This window comes from Accipiter gentilis, chromosome 8 (genome assembly GCF_929443795.1).
Source record: "Accipiter gentilis chromosome 8, bAccGen1.1, whole genome shotgun sequence".
NCBI classification, from domain to species: Eukaryota; Metazoa; Chordata; class Aves; order Accipitriformes; family Accipitridae; genus Astur; species Astur gentilis.
In genome coordinates, this window is record NC_064887.1 from 2,897,367 (window position 1) to 2,913,961 (window position 16,595).

The 16,595-nt window shown below is 40.0% G+C and overlaps 1 protein-coding gene across 1 annotated transcript in view; it reads right to left on the reverse strand.

The window, feature by feature from the left end:
• CACHD1 (cache domain containing 1) overlaps window positions 1-16,595 on the reverse strand; it is a 112,071-nt gene that overhangs the window by 58,605 nt on the left and 36,871 nt on the right. Inside the window, exons 2-3 of the mRNA XM_049809415.1 lie at window positions 14,297-14,359; window positions 1,919-2,067 (exon numbers count right to left, since the gene is read on the reverse strand). Of these exons, the coding sequence (XP_049665372.1) occupies window positions 1,919-2,067; window positions 14,297-14,359 (212 nt within the window). The remainder of the gene's footprint in view (window positions 1-1,918; window positions 2,068-14,296; window positions 14,360-16,595) is intronic.

Sequence of the window (16,595 nt, forward strand, 5' to 3'; positions counted from 1 at the left end):
TTAGACAAATCAGGCAATTAACAAAGCATGGCACTAGCAACTTGGAAGTTAAGTTTCAAAAGGAAAACATGTTTTTTCATTCTTTCTTTGTACAACTTGCAGACAATTTCCTAAAGACAACAGTGGGCATATTCCCGATGGTCTGACAAGCCACTGTTCTCAACCATGCATACTCAATCCAGTCTTGCCGAAGTGCTGTCTGGAAGATGCTGCAGACTGATAGACTGCTCTGGTAACCACTTAAGCAGATTTAATATTATCATCCAAGTAACTAAATAATGAGAATCATATTGTAGAGCCTCAGTGAGGAGCTCCACGGATAGAAAATTCACACCTCTGCTTTGCCAGCTGTGACCTCCAGTTTGTTTTTCAAACCACTTACTGTGAAGGGTCCTTATGCAAGTCCACCACAGGTAAAGGAATTTCTAAAGGACTTCCAAGCTAAGTAATTTTGGAAGACAAGTGAAAGGAAATTCATGAAAGTTTCCAGACTAAGAGCAGACCTCTCTTTTTTCTGTGAAAAATTATGCAATACTGCCAAGGGGGTTATAAATCTCCTCATTCCTCCTTCTCTTCACCCCTTGCTTGGAAGGTGTTACTGCTGGCTGGCAGTTCCTGCACAGTGAGATCAGAGGGCAGAAAGGTCTTCATCCTCAACTAATTCTTGACCTTTCTACTAACGCTGCCAACAGTCTAGCCACTGAATCCAGATATGCCAGCAATTTACGTAGGCACCTTGTCCAGTAGGAACTGCACTGAGACCACCAAATCTACGCACATCCCAACAGCAAGGTACCCGTTTCTTTGAAGCCACCTGAGGCTTAACCCTATCAATTTCTTGCTTTCATGCCAATCAAAACAAACACAAAACAAGCAAGTGGCCTTTCTCTCCAGACACAGATTCGTACCACTTATTTGAATGCAGTGAATATTTTAACTCCTTATATAAACAAAGGTTAATGCCATACTTCAGAAAAGATGAAAGCACGCTGTCATTGAAGGAAAAGCTGTCTTACAGAGTTAGATTGCAGAAAGTGCTTTTAATATTTATTACCCAAATTACCTTCCTCTCTCTAAAATATTTTTAAAGCAGACTGTCATATAAATAATTAAAATATACTCTGTAATCAAGGTCTGCATAAACTGAAAGTTACTCTTGTTCTTTTCTAGTGCATATCGAAGTAAATGTTTAAAATGTTGAGCATTTAAAAGAAATTATTGCACTTCTATTGGAAAAATCAGCCCTTCTATCACAACTTCCTACAATTAGGAAACCCAAAGAAGTGTCTGCAAATATATAGCATTAAAAAACATGGTTAAAGACAACCAACTGCCTGGATTTAGAATATTCAAAATGAACTGAAATGAACAAATTCAGTTTCCATGCAGTGTATTCAATTTCGGTAAACCTCCGTGTATCAAACAGCAGCATGTCAACTTGATTAAACTGTAATGCAATATTTTTAGCATGCGATGTACTGACCAACTCGTGATTTTGGTTACTGCACTTCAAAGGAAAAAAAAACAACAAACCAGAAGTCCCATGACCAGCTTCAGAAGAGTTATTCAGGGTAAGCAGTGTCTCAATGCAAAAATGGTATCCTGGATATAGACAGACTCATTTTGTATAGAAGACTGTTCCATGCAATTAAGGGTTGAACAAACGTTTTTCCTTTTTGTTTCATTCTACAACCCATCACAGCTGAGCCCCAGTTCTTGTTTAGAGCTCCTCATTAAGTGTGTGGATAGTAGAAATGTAAATATGAGGACAAGATAAGGAGCACCTTTGGAGTACTGTCTTCCCCCTTCTTCAGAGTTATCAAGAGTGGCAGAAAACACAGGCTATTTTGCAAAGAAATCATGGTTTTTCTTCACATATTAAATGACCGCATAAGTAATTTCAGAATTTAATACTTACTCCATCATGGATGGTGGAATAGTACAGCAGTCTTGGATCGCAGTCAAGGGTGACGTGAGATGAGCAGTATATGATGCTTCCACTACTTGCTTGTTACGATTCACAACATCCAAGTAACGGTTAAATTTCTCACGAATTTTTTTTGCCAACTGAAAAAAAAAAAATATAAGAAAGATTAAAATTAAGCCAGTTTCTCTGTATTACCCCGTTCCTTATGAACCAACTTAAATGGAAAGTAAAAACTGCATATGTTAAAGGTAATAGTTGTCTACTTTGCTCATTGTACTTCTATTTTGGTGGCTTAAGCACTGTGAAATCAAGTAATTAATAATATTGGCCACAGAAAGCAGTCTAAACAAAAAGATAAAATACATTTACCATCTAGCAATGTGTACTTGAACATAAATTTTTGCATGTATGCAAAGTGAAATTTCCATTACATCAAACTTCCCTTTCATTAAGAACTGACACCTGGATGGGACGCTACCTATGCTACTGGCTTACCACTGAAGCTCTCCAATATCATGCTCTTGCAAGGCCTGACAAGGACGTGATGGAGACTAAAATAAACAGGCCACAAGTCAATTTAAAGAAGCTCTATAAATGGACACTTAAGGAAAGCCCAAATAATAGTATTACAGAAGACCTCACCTACAGAGAAATCTCTTACTGCTTCACCAGCAAACAGCCAACAGTGCATCTCCCAGTGCACTGAATCTATTTAAAGGAACTAGCTGAGGATGCAGGCAACCCCAAGTACTGCCATGAATATTTCTCTGTTCAACAACAGCTCCTCGGTCAGGTGAATCTGTGCAGAAATATTTCACAACTCCTTTCATGTAGTTCTCCTTGTTGCAATCCCAGCAAAATAAGCCATCCCAGTTTTTGCTTTTTAATTTGTATCCCCTGCTGCTTTGCGGGGGCACCACAGGCTCTTAGCTGAGCATCTTCCAAGTGATTTTCTTCACTGATGTAGCAGCTCACTGCGGCTAGTCATAAGTACAACAGTTTTAACTACAAACTTCAACAACAAAATGAAAAACCTGTAATTGACATTCTATTATAACAGAAAGAAATTAATGGCAACCATCTTGCACAGGTGAAAGTCTTCGACAAGCCTTTTGTCGTCAGAGGTCCCTCTGATGAAAGCAGGCACTTATAAATCAGGACAAGGTTTAGAGGTTACACTATTACTTGTAAGAGCAAATGATCATATTTCTCTCCTTTCAGAAAGTGAAAACAAGCAGACTGTCATCCCTCCCCAGCAATTCTCAGGCCTTTAAAAAAAATTAAGAGTGCCTAACTTTAGAAATAGCAAATTGGGTACTTCAGCCCTACTCTTTAAATGTTTCTTAAAAAAAAATAAAAAAATAAAAATAAAATCAAGTCAACAAATTTTTGCAAGCAAATACTTCCGAGCAATGCATCGGGGCTTGCTGGTGTGGGATTCGAAGGCATGGTTGTGCCCGTGCCTTTTGCAGGCAGAGCCCCATGCTCTCCGTGCCCTCTCCATGCTGGGCAGATTCAAAGCAGTCCAAAGGCACACGGTGTTAACAAGGGCAGAGCCTGCTGGGACACATCACAGGCCTACTGAAGCTCCTGTGCTGTCGGACAAGAGCTTGCTTGTGTCTAGTTCATTAGGTGTTCATCACAACGAGCCTGACTAATGACTTTGCAGGGGAAAATTGGAAGGGAAAAATTTGTGGCTGTTATTTGAGCAAACGTGACAGTAAACACAATTACTAGGAAGCATCAGGTTTTACAAGAACTTTGTAAAAGTTTTACTGCAACTTTTGTTCCTGGTCTTTCGTTCAAAGTGAGAAATTAATGAAACGGACCAAGCACATACAGAATTTGCTCTGGCACCTTTGGTATCCTTTCCACACCAACCTATCTATTACACTTAACCATCAGCCAGACGCATCCTAAATGAAAGACAATAATCTCCAAGCAATATACTGCGGTGTTGAATACTCAGAAATACTGCATTTTGCATTTCTGCGAACTTTCTTCAGAGCTGAAATTAGCTCGTCAACTCATAACACTCATCTCTCCTGCTGCCTGTATGCTCCAAACTCTACGGGGATGATTTAACGGTGCCGCTACATTTGTGTGCTGAGAAACACAGTCAGTTGTTCCAGATCCTCTGGACTGACAAATGTCTTTCCTAACTATTATTAACAGGACATTTCAGCATGATTTACTTCGTTATGCGAATAACGAGGCTCACACTGATAACAGCATTGCCTTTGCCTCCATTGTTCTCGGCAAATGCTGCAGCTCAACGACAGGTCTCCTAGGAGCACAGGTTTTAATAGGACCTTGCTCAAATGACTTGCAGAATTATACCTAATTAGTTTTGTAGAATGATTTATTGCCAAGGCACCAGAGGACTGCTAATGGTCTCCTCCATGTTAGGCATCCAACACTATTAAATTGCTTCCAGTTCTTAGAAAATAAGCTGCTGGGTAGTTCCTTTTCTTTTCCAGTAAACTTTCTTTTTGTCTGACTGTACTCCTCAAACGTGTCCTTCAGAAGTGTATTCTTCTGGAAGGTCCCTGACATAGACAAGCCAAATTTCCTAAACCAAAGCATTTAAGTTTCATGGTTACAAAGTTCCTCTCTCAAGTTTGGGCAAATGAAATACCTGTGCTTAAGCACTACGTAAACCAGATACCTGAATCTATACACTTCTTTCTCAGTTTCCCTACCTGAAATCACAAAAAGGGGAGAGAGCTTAAGTTTGCTGAAAAAAGGACCACACAACCATCAGCAGCAGTAACAGAACTAACACGGAGCAACAGAGCAAAAGGACTCTCATTTGGAATCACTGCTTTTCTCTGATAAATGAATGCTGTACAAGATAAGGTTTTGGTGTTGATGAGTTTTCACCTTCCAGGTTGAACGAAAAAAGCACCCCACAGCCTTTGCATTTTACCCTGCTGTGCAGAGTCTGAAGATCTGACAAATCTGTTTTCCAGAAGAGCCCATACCTCAGAAGCTGATAAAAAGCACATGCTTAGTATCTAAACTGTATCTCCTGTCGAAAAAACTCTGAACGGCTCAAAGTCATTACGTTACTTTCATTACATGGGATCCAACACTTCAGTTGGGGCAGAGAGTCAAGTGCATGTCAGCAACAAGGGACCTGAAGCCTCCTGGAGCTATACAGACATCTATCCCCTGTCCATGGACATAAGCATGGTTGGAAGAACTGTTTATCTAATCTGAAGAACCCTAAAAATACTGCCCTCTGATAGCAAGAGAGCACTCTCAATAATCAAAACCACTTTAAAAACAGCTAACTCAAAAAAGTCACCAACGGCAAAATGATCCAAAAGCAACTCTCCTTTGAAAATCGATTAGAATGAATAAACCATGTTAAGAACCTAAGGGTAACACACCAATCAGCTGAAAAATTACTAAACCCAAATGGTCCTAATTCATCAAATCAAGAAGTATATTCCAGATGAAGCCTGAAAAAACTAACTTACTTTTTCTTCCATAGTTGGGCTTCACTGGAGCACAAAAATCCATGACAGTGAACAGGCATTCCAGCACTCAGTGATTAAAACAGCAGCAAAAAATAATACATACTTCCTAGCTCCTCATCTCTGCCTTGCGTGCCCATGCATGCATGCACACTCACATCATTAGCTCAGAAACATTATTCAGTTTGCAAAGTGATGCACTCAGTTGCTAGAGCCTGTCAGAATAAAAGCTGCAGGCTTAAATCAGCTTCTCATTTTTCTAAATAAAAACCTAAAATCTTTAAACAGAAGATCACTTTTTTTTCCAACATAGACCCTGCTTTTTTCAACCTGCCCAGAGCTGAATAGCCATTGCATACTGATGGATGCAAGACCCACACCACACTGGTTACAAAACCTCAAAGGTACAGAAAGAAAGAGATAACAAATAACGAAAGGACAGACCAGTGAACTATGAAACCATCCTAACGTAATTGTTTAAAACATTTTTAAGGCAAAATGGGAAATTGTGTCCCGAATCAGGGACATAAAAGGGGCAGGTAGCTGACATCCCACGCTCGGGTATACCCTTGGGTAGGTACCAAGTGTGACAGACATTTCCTGCTCTCACAGAAATGCTCAAATTCACCCATTTTAATGGAGACTAAAATAAATCTGGATACCTTGAGATTGACATAAAATGCTATTATCCTTGGGTCAATTCTCAAAGTGCTCTTCACCTCATTTTAAAAACAAAGGCGGGTGGGTGGCGGGAACCCTTGCTTGGCATTCCTCTCATCTTTTTTCAGATTTCTGTATTTTCTCCTTAATTTTAAGGAACTGAATAATAAGAAATGAGTTCTCTCTCCAAACAATGCAGCCATTAGCTCTATTTTTTATATTTTTTTTTTTGGCAGCTGGCATGCAGCCAAAGCATTTCAGTTTGCAGACAGGTTGGACGGTAACACCTGTTTCTATTACCGCAGCACCCATGGGTAATGCACTTCAATTGTCACCATCTCCACTGACAACCTTTCATCACAACATCAGTGAGTTTCTCTAATTTTCCCAGAGACATTTTCCTCATTTGCATAGTTCCCTCGAGCTTTTTTTTAAAGCTTCATTCCACTCAAAGCTCCACAGCTCTGAAGTCCTCCCTTTTCAGGGAGTACTGAGGGAAAGCAGAGCTCCAAGGTTAGGTTTTATTTCTGGCTGTATCTTGACAGCCAAGGTATTTTTAATGGTTTCAAGTCTGTATATAAAACATGTATCAGTGAGGTCGACAGACATGGATGCCAACACTGCTGGGCTCCTCGAAAAGTACCGCTTACACATTGAAGTGTTTAGTTAGTGGTTTTATTTTTAAATCCCCTCTGTGAACCAGAAGAACCTCGAACAAAAGTACCAATCTCCAACATCCACCAGGCACTCCTCCCACTGTATCACAACTTAACACTACTGTGCATCCACAGATTCGTATTCTAGAAAATTTTTAACATATTTATTCCTAACCTACCTGGCTCTTGAAGAAACCACTGCTTCCGTACAAACCCAGAAAGCCACAGCACGGACATGGCTTGAGACAGGATTTTAGAACTGCCACCAGCTACTTCCCACACCCCTGCTTTAACAGATTCAAACAATTCCCACTCCTCTGGATGACACTGAAAATACACGCTTGAGCATTCAATCAGGGTGCAGGAAACTACTTTCCAATGTGCATTTCTTCAGAAATCAGCACTTACTTGAGGCTTTCTACCAGCCAGTAACTTCGGCAAAGCTTTCCCAAGGCTCACTTGAAGGAAGGAGATGTCAAACATGGTGTACAACAAAGACTAGAGAAAGGGCCACAATTTCCAAAAGTCATTCTGGAAATACGTTCAACACAGTATGCATCACCTTTTATCACAAAGCTACAATTAATCAACATAAAACTCAACATCTTGTGAGCGTATCACTTTTCATAGCCAGGGAGATGTCATACTCAACAGCAAAATCTAGGTTTTTCCAGCACACTGATATACTTTCTCTGGAAATTTAAACCATGCCTGTTGCCAGCTGCCATACTTTTGAGTGACATGGGACAAGTGATCAGCTGAAAGGTCAGCATTTGCAGTGGCTGTCCTTTAATCCACACTTGGGTCACCAACAGGTAGTGCTGCAACATCTCCTCCACCTTGGAGGGGATGAACAGCAGTTCTATATGAAGAGCCCCAAACAGTCTCATCAATTACTGTTTACAAAACCTGCTCCCTCTTTTCTCAGAAGAGTTCAAAAGCTCTTTGCCTAGCCCAAAAACAAACAAAAAACTCCCAACCCAACCTGAAGTGCAGCATGCCAACTCTTAGCACCCTGCACCTCGCCGGCCAAGAGGAGAGCGATTGTGGCAAGTGCAGGGCTTTCTCTTCACTTCTACAAAACCTGAGCAGGCAGAGCAGCACCCAGGGCAGGCAGGGCAGGACCCTGTTTCTACCAAGAACATTGCTCAGGAGAATGACATTTGGTTTCTCCGAGGCTGCTGTGCTATTTTTGCAGGAGTCTGGTGCTGGATCGGTGACTGTCAAAGCTGTCAGCCATGGGCACCGACCACTGATGTGCGACATGGTGAGGCAGCGGGACGGCCGCCAAAAGCATCCTTCCTCCTGCCACGGGAAAGGAAAGCCAGGGAGACACTTCCTTCTAGTTTGGTGGCAGAGGGAGCAAATGCGTTCATCTCTCACACAGGTGCTGGTGCCGTAAAGCCAGGCGGGATTTTGATGGTCCGTGTCCTTCAACAGCACAAGCATTTCTGCAGCAAGCCTGTCCTTCCAGACTGAGACATAGCTTACTTTTAGAAAGACATCCCATTTTGGTAAAAAATAAGTAAGTAAAAGAGATCAGGTGATGAGGAGTCCTTTCATTAGCACAACTGCAAAGGAGCTCCTTAAACTCACATATCATTAATTATTTTTGTAACACATACATTCCCTGAGGACACCAAGAACATCTCGCACGTAGCTTGCATCTGACATGATGCTGGTCTTAGCAAGGAACATGTAGAGAGCAAAACATGGTAGAGATGGCTGTGCCCTGTCATGCAGCTTATTAAAAACCCCACAACTAATAGAATACAAATCAACTGGCAAAGAGAAATAAGGAAAACCAAGGAATGGCTATGGTTCTGAATGTAATCCCATCATCTGGCAGCTGGTAACAGAGGAAGCAAAAAAAAAAAACCGAAAACCAAACCAAGAGAGGTCTGGCTCCGAAACAGGCTTAGAAAAAGTAGTGTGTTATCTATAGAGTTTCACGCGGGCCATGTGGAAGTCCTCCAGAAACCCAGAAGATGACAGCCGCCCAACAGCATAAGGATCGAGTGAAAGAAACCCATAATAACAATACCACCTGGGATTTTTATTCGCCTTAGTATATTCCCCTCCATGTGCCACAAAGTCAACAGAGTTTGCAAAACAGCTATTTGATCTTTCAAGAGTATGCTCTCAAATTCAGTGAGTACCTGTGTCCAATTCAGTTTAGAGGGCACAACTTCCATCCGTTACCATATTTTCAGAACTAAAGCTGATGTTGTCTATAAACACCACTTCCACAGCAGTCATCATCAGAGAAGAACCCTTTACAAGCAAACAAACACATGCCCTCCACTCATACGGTGCTATGTACTTAAAAGTATCTCAAAAAATGAGTGTCCTGCCAGGGTGAAAAATCCTCAGCACCTGTCTCCCACTTGTACAAAATTTCTAATTATTCTAACTCCAATGAATAACACACACTTCACTGAACTTGCCCAAGTATGACAGCAAAATCAATGTATGAAATAATTTTTACCCATCAGGAGTATAACAGCAATGCAAAGCAAAACTCTGAATGGTGGACCTTTCAGTTTGTAGCCAGGCATGGAAAACAAAGGCCCCAAATTCGGATAAAAAGTTCTCTAGCAGATTGACAAGTATGTGTAGGTGTTCTTTGCAGTAGAGTTAAAAAAAAAAATAAATTATAAAATGGAAGTTTCATTTTCGATTAGGTAACATGCCATTTGATTTCTGATTCTTTTTAACCATTTGATTTAGAATCACAGAATCATTTAGGTTAGAAAAGACCCTTAAGATCATTGAGTCTTATTTTTTATAACTCTGAAACACAAGCATTTCTGAATTAAAAATATATTGTATTGCAAGAATGCTTTGTATCACTCCAGAAGACATTTTTGTGGCAGACACAATTTACCCAATCCCAAATCATTAAGATTTCAGCTTTCGGGGATTTTTTATTTTTTTTTTAATATACCATTTCTCAAAAAAATACTTCTAGTAAACTTGTTCTGTTAGAAACAAAATTGCATACCTGTAGAAACCAGTGTTTTGCCTCACAATTCTGTTCCTGAACCTCCCAACTAACTTAGTTTGATTTCTTAGCAGCTCCTAGCAGATTTATACGAAACTGATTCTCTAGGTTATTATTATTGCTATTTTTACAGATGATAATTATTCTCTGAATGAGCTAGAAGGAAAAGGAATGACAGTCTTCTAGCTCTAAATGCAGGAGTTACGTGGAGAGAAGCATACATTAAACAGGGAAAAACCTAATGACAAAAGGCGTATCTCACTGCTTGTGCATTCACTTATTCTAAATTAAAATCCTCCCTCTGTCCCTGTCCTTCCCAGCCTTCAAACAGGAGTGAATATTCCCAGGAATATTCCAGCGAGATGATTTTCAGCTGACATATGCATATTTACAATTGACTATCTCAACTAATTTAATTACTTTATTTGCTACTACTTCTTTCCCCAGGATGCATCGACAGATAGAAATAGGAGAAATGATTATGTATTTCTATCTGCAGAGATGTTGTTGCTGCTGTGCTCCAACCTGTCTGCCAAAGTTCAATGTATCACCACTTTTCTACGTGAAGCTGGTAAAGATGCTCCTGCTCAAGACAGTGTCACCATCTTCTCTTCTCCTTGGAGGCCAGTTTCATATTCTCTATACCACAGAAACCATATGTCTGGCAGGACGCTGAACATACGCTGACTTCCTTGAAAATGGCTAATCTAGAATTTCCCCTAATAAAACTAACCATCTTCCTCTTTATTTATATCACCACTATATTTTCATATTGTATGTGAGTTCTCTGATATTGAAATAACTTACAGGAAAGGAATCCAAGTTATTTTTGGCAATTGCCATCCAATTTTTAATAACCTATTCAAAGCAAAAAAAGATTTTATCTGTTACGTACAATAGTAATTCTGTAACTGTCGACCTTAAAAGTGTAAGCAGTTTAACGTCAAAAGGTAAACCACTCCTTGTGTGGCATGAAGAAAGCCAAGCGTATTAAATAGTCAGGCCTGAAGGCCAACAGCTGTAGTTTTTCACTTTCTCAACAAACTGAATGTCATTATTTACACAGTTTGGTCTAAAAAAAACCCAAAAAACCCCCCCAAAAACCCTACCACCCCCCACAACAATTCAGTGGTCTGCCAGAAAAAAATCCTAGCTGACATAAAACCGTAATTAATTGCCTTCGGGTATCAGTTGCTAAGAAAATGTTAATGAATGACAAAAACAGGAATGAGCGACAGGGGATTTAATTTGCTTACATTTGTTTGCATTTGCTCAAGACGACCCCATTCGATGTACTACTCTTACTCATAAAACTCCGGTTATATTGCTTGTGATTCATTAGGGCTAAAAGACCTGGTTATTAATGAAACAGAAGTGCTCAATTATTCTTCTATCCACTTCACTGTTGAGCTTTTAACCACAGTAATTATGCTTCACCGGGGCCTCATTTTTCTCCTCTGACAGCTCCGAATTCATCACACTACCTACAGTGTTTAGACAGTTATTTATATCTACTTAGGGTGAATACGTACATCTGTGGCTGGGAAACAAGCAGCATCGTTTCCTAAGTGGAGAATCAATAGTCGAGACTTCAAAGAAGTTTTAATCCAGTTTCTTGGTTTCCCGAAAACACTTTTGGCTTTCAAAAGCCATCTGATACATATAATCTAGCCCACATGGCCCTTTCACGGTGTGCAGACCACCCAGAAATACTCAAGAAAAACGGTAGCCTAGTGCAATGTCAAAGCTGGTGAACCCTTCTTTTAAGACGTTGGGATGGTTTCAGATTTAAACTTTTAAAGTCAGGCGACAATTACCCTTTCATGGTCCCTTTGCATGCAAGCACCTACCTGTACATGCTTACAGGGAAGCCAAAGCCTCCCAAGGGTGGACGGAGGGCTCCAGCATCACGCCAAGCACGGCATGCATCTCCTGTCTGCACTGCTGAACCACCACCTTTTGTGTGCATCTGACCTTGAGCACCACATAAACCAATCCCTTAGCATCACCAATTACATGATGCCTTTCCAAGCAGCAAATTTCTTCTATGGGATCATAATTTGGGCATCCAATATTTTTTTGGTTTTTTACTTCCAATATTTCACTGATACATCAACAAAAAAAAGTATGCCGAAATTAGTAATAGGAACACACATCAGAATTGTATAAATTAATAACAATGATAGAAAATGAACTACTGAAATACACAGCCATATCTATCTGGACCTACAGGGGAAAAAAGGTACCACTTATATGAAGGAAACAGGATGTTGTTATACTTAGTTCCACATCACCACTTCTTAATTATGTGTTCTCCAATTAGATGTTGTCAAAAAAGAAAAATAATTTGGGGTCTTTCTTGGAAGAGAGGAGATTTAAAAAAATAATTGAAGCATTCTAATACAACATTAACACCACATCTGCTGCCCCCATGTCTGGACATTCATACTGGTGACTGCTTAATAAAAAAAGAAGAAAAAAAAAGAAAAAAAGAAAAGAAAAGCAGAAGCCAAACAAACCCAGGAAAGAATTAAGTATAATTATTAAAGGCATGAAAAGCCTTCTGCACAATTCACTTGAGAAGCAAAGTGGGAAAGGTGGCATAACAAAGACAGGCAGTGGGATCAAAACCAGAAGAGGGAATGTCCTCCTGGTTTATTTACCCCTCCCCATATTTTTTTACTCTTGTATTACAGGTGACGATCTCAACTGTGATGTTCAAAAATCAGAAATGTGTTTCTACAGCCAAATAAAGTATGTAGGACAGACTCCTATAAAATGATCAAGCTTCAGGAAAAACTTGCATCAAATGTCTTCTAACTAACCAGAGCTAGGAAAAACCTGCTGTAAAGTGTAACATCTATTGCTATGGTTGAGACACGATTATCCGCAGGGTCAAGCAATCATTAATACCAGAATTAGGGTAATTTACTAGGACTAATGTGGTGCTCTGGTTTCTTCTGTTGTTTCCCACACACATCTGTATCTCACCAAACAAACATCTAACACAGACACAAGCAGTACCAAAGGTGAACTTTGCTGGTTTTTTCCTAAACACAAACCTTGTCATTTTTATAACACACACAAGAGATTCACCTTAAAATTTGTATTATGTCAATCTAAGACTCTCATTTTAAATCCTAGATCATTAATCACATACTCTTATATTTATCAATTTTTTCTGTTAACATTGTCACACACTTCAATTTAATGCCAGTGTGGGACAAAGCTTCTAGAGCAAAGATTTGGTTTTGGTTTAAGAGAAACCCATCATCAGTGGAACTTTTCCTGAACTATTCCACTTCCTGCAAATTAATTTAGTTTCTACATTCACCATAATCCCATCAAAAGCCACCTTATTTCTTCTGAAGTAGAAGAGGAGCTGAGCCCCACTCTCCAATGCAAACTCTCCAAAAGTTTAAATACAGCGTGCAGGGATTCACAATCCCATTTGATCCAGCTCTGCTTTGTGTTTTTCCTTGGGGAAAAAAAAAAGTCTGGGAATTTTAGTATTTACAGTAAACACAATTTACAGTGTTAATTTGTTTATATTACATGACCAGTTTTAATGCACACGGCATGCAATGTACTGATAATGCTCTTGGAAACCAGCAACAGCGGCTAATGCACAAATCACACTACCCATAAGGCTGAAGAGCAACTCCCTTTTCCCCGGGGAGAGCCCTGCTCTGAGGCACTTTTGTTTTTACTGAACCTTAAAACTGGTTTGATAGGGGTCTAGGAAGGTCAGGTTACTCACTGAAGATTGTGCAAGCGAGTCCATGCTTAAACTGGAAGGAAAAGCTGGTTCTTTGTTCGGACACCCAGGCTGCCCACGCAGGGCAGCGGCTGCCTCTTCTATCTACCAAAACTCATCGTGTTTAGCATGAAGGTGCAGTTGTTAGTGTTCAGAATTGGTACCTTAACTTCTTAAATAAGAAAACGGAATCTATTTGGTCTGTTTTAAAATTGATCCAAAATTCACATTCCAAATGTTTGCATGTATTAAAATACAAGCAGCCCATGTGTTGAGATATATTATCTCAATGTTAAATTGAAGAGTTAAATGTTCAAATGTGTTCCCGTAAGAAAAGCCCACACAAAATTACAAAAAACCCTCAACCACAACTGTTATGCATCAGGCTGTAGTTGTCCCATATTTACACAAAGCAATTGATACCATTTCCACATTCATAAACCCTATTAGTGTTTTTGCTTTGAATTAAAACAATTTTAAAAGAGACATTTCCAACATGAAAACCAGTCAATTAATGTGAGATACTACATGAGGGCCCCAGCTCTGCCTCTGCTCTTTTGTTTCTAAGGGACAGACCCACACAAAGCAGATGGAAAGCCTTTTCATGGCAATGCAAAACGCTCAAATACATAATCAGCCCATACACCCCATCTCCATTTATATTGTATTCCGTTTATTGTTATCTGATGTGCTGGACACAAGGGTAGTGGCCACAATAGATCCAGACAGAACTGTAATTTCTAAGCTGACTCTTGCCTTTGTAACACTGCCAGCAGGCAGCAGGAGGTGGGAAGGAGCTTTTGGACTCACCTGTTGAACTTCACTTTCTCCGTTCGATATTTTCTCCGTGTACACAAAGGAGTTGAATATCCTCTGCAAGAAAAATCAGAAAGGATGCATAAGAGACGTTTTGTCATAAACGTCACATTAAAGCAGCTCCAAAAGGCGCGTGGGTGAGGAAATCGTCAGAAAAGCACTGTTTCATGTGGGGAGACTCTAATGTCAGGCTTACCCAAGGGGAATCATGTCTCCGTATACCTGTTTGTGGATCTGCATGAAGAGGCTGGGTTTGGTTTTGAAGACATAACAGGTTGTTGTTTTTTTTAAAACATCCGTAAAGTCACCAAACTGACACAAGGTGCTAAAAAAAGTATTTCACGTTAGAAAGCTACTGCCATGCAAACTATGACTGTTTGCTGGTGCTAAACAGTTAACCCAACATAACTGTTTTAGAAAGTATTTGTTGTTTCCAACTAACACACAAAAGGCTGTGAGCTGAATTTAGACATATTTGGTATCTGGAAAAGAGAAAAATGAGACCCGCTTTCGAACACAACCAGATCGAGCTCACTAATGGCAAAAAAAGTATGTATCAGAAGCGAGAGCTGTGTCCTCCTGTGGGAAAGCTTGCCATCTATTCCCAAAGGGATGCAAGTGCCTCCATAGGTGACAGCCACACTGCCATCCCTGCTAACTTACAATGGTTACGTGGAGTCAAAAACACTCAACGCCTTGTTAATACTCTGCTTCCAGACTGAAAAATAAGTTTGGAAGGATTTTGGGTTACACCTACAGCATTCCTGAAAAGTTTGGCTGATACACCTAAGTTTCTCTTTCAAGATATCTCATTTCCAATGGCAGCTTTCCCCTTCAGGACAGTGGGGCTATCCCCACTGGAAAACCTACAAGTATCCCTAAAATATTCCTCTGCTATCTGTCTTAATAGCAATATGCGGGGGCTGTGTAACACAACAGAGGTTTGAGAGAACAGTATCATGCAAAACAAGAATAGTTTTGGTTTTTCATTATCAATAAACATGTGCAACGTTGAGGTTATTTAGGTCATTATACATTGGAAAACAGAAAAAAAATGCCCATTACTTTATGAAGGCTTTTCTAATTTCATAAGGAAGTGGCCAGTTCCCCACCACACATCAAATATCTTCTACGAAAGCAACATATCCAATATAGAAGGGGAAATAATTTTCCAAGCAGATCCCGATTAAAAAGCTAACACTTCCTTGCAAACGTGGGTGTTGGCAACACACTGTGCTTTTCACAAAAACACAGCCTAAACCCGAGAGATGCTGTCAGTGCCTGCCACAGAAACAACTGCATGGGGACCCCGTGTGAATCCTAAAGGAGCTGCGCTGGCTGCTCCACGGGAGCGGGTGGTCCAAGAAGGCATTTTAACATTGCACCCGCTGTGACATTTACTGGAGCTTCTGTGCATCGTGTAGGGAAGAGTGAACTACTGGGAAATACATCTTATGACTTCAAATATACAAAAAATTGGTGATATAAACGGAAAGAACACACAGGGTGAACTCTTTCCTAGATTGTGGAGGAGGCATGAAAAATAAAAAAAAGTCAGTCAATGGGATTTTTCTCTACCAGCCTCAAGGGGAGCTGGGATTTCACTGATGGAGTGGATTCCATGTCTATCAGCGTTATGTCAAACACATGACAATACATCTGTAGGCATGGCCACATCTGGTGAAGGACAGTGATTCATAAAGACCCTGTTGAATCCCTCCCTTCACACGACAGTTGTGAAATTACTAAGACTCATGTTTACAGCAACATGAGCCAGACTCAGCACTCCAAATCATTAGCAATAACAACTGCAATTACTAAAGAAGTCTAATTTTCATCCAAATCCAGTGTAATCATTGGTTCGTAATTCCAAGAGTTTTCTTGATGCAGGTTTAGCTGACTTCCTCCTAGTAAGACTATATGCAGCTGTAACTGGCAAAACCAGCCTGGAAAACCCTTTGGTGTGCTCTGCTCCACTTATGATCATCACTTTCCCTTATCCCTCTTCCTCCTGAGGACTTCAGGAATTTCAAAAATTTAAACTCTTAATTCTAAAGAAGCATTTGGAAGGGCAGCAATAAAACTCCTCAGTTTACAAGTCTCAGAGAGCCAAGGAGTGGGGGGAGGGAGAGAAGGGAAAAATAAAAAAAAAAAAGACACTACTCTTAAAAGCCGACCGTACATTGAGACTTCCTCTTCTTCCAGACCTTTGTTTAAAGTTCTGCTTGGTACTTTAACTACAAACATGTTGGCTTTTTTTTTTCCCCCCTCATGAGATGAAAAGATAATTTAA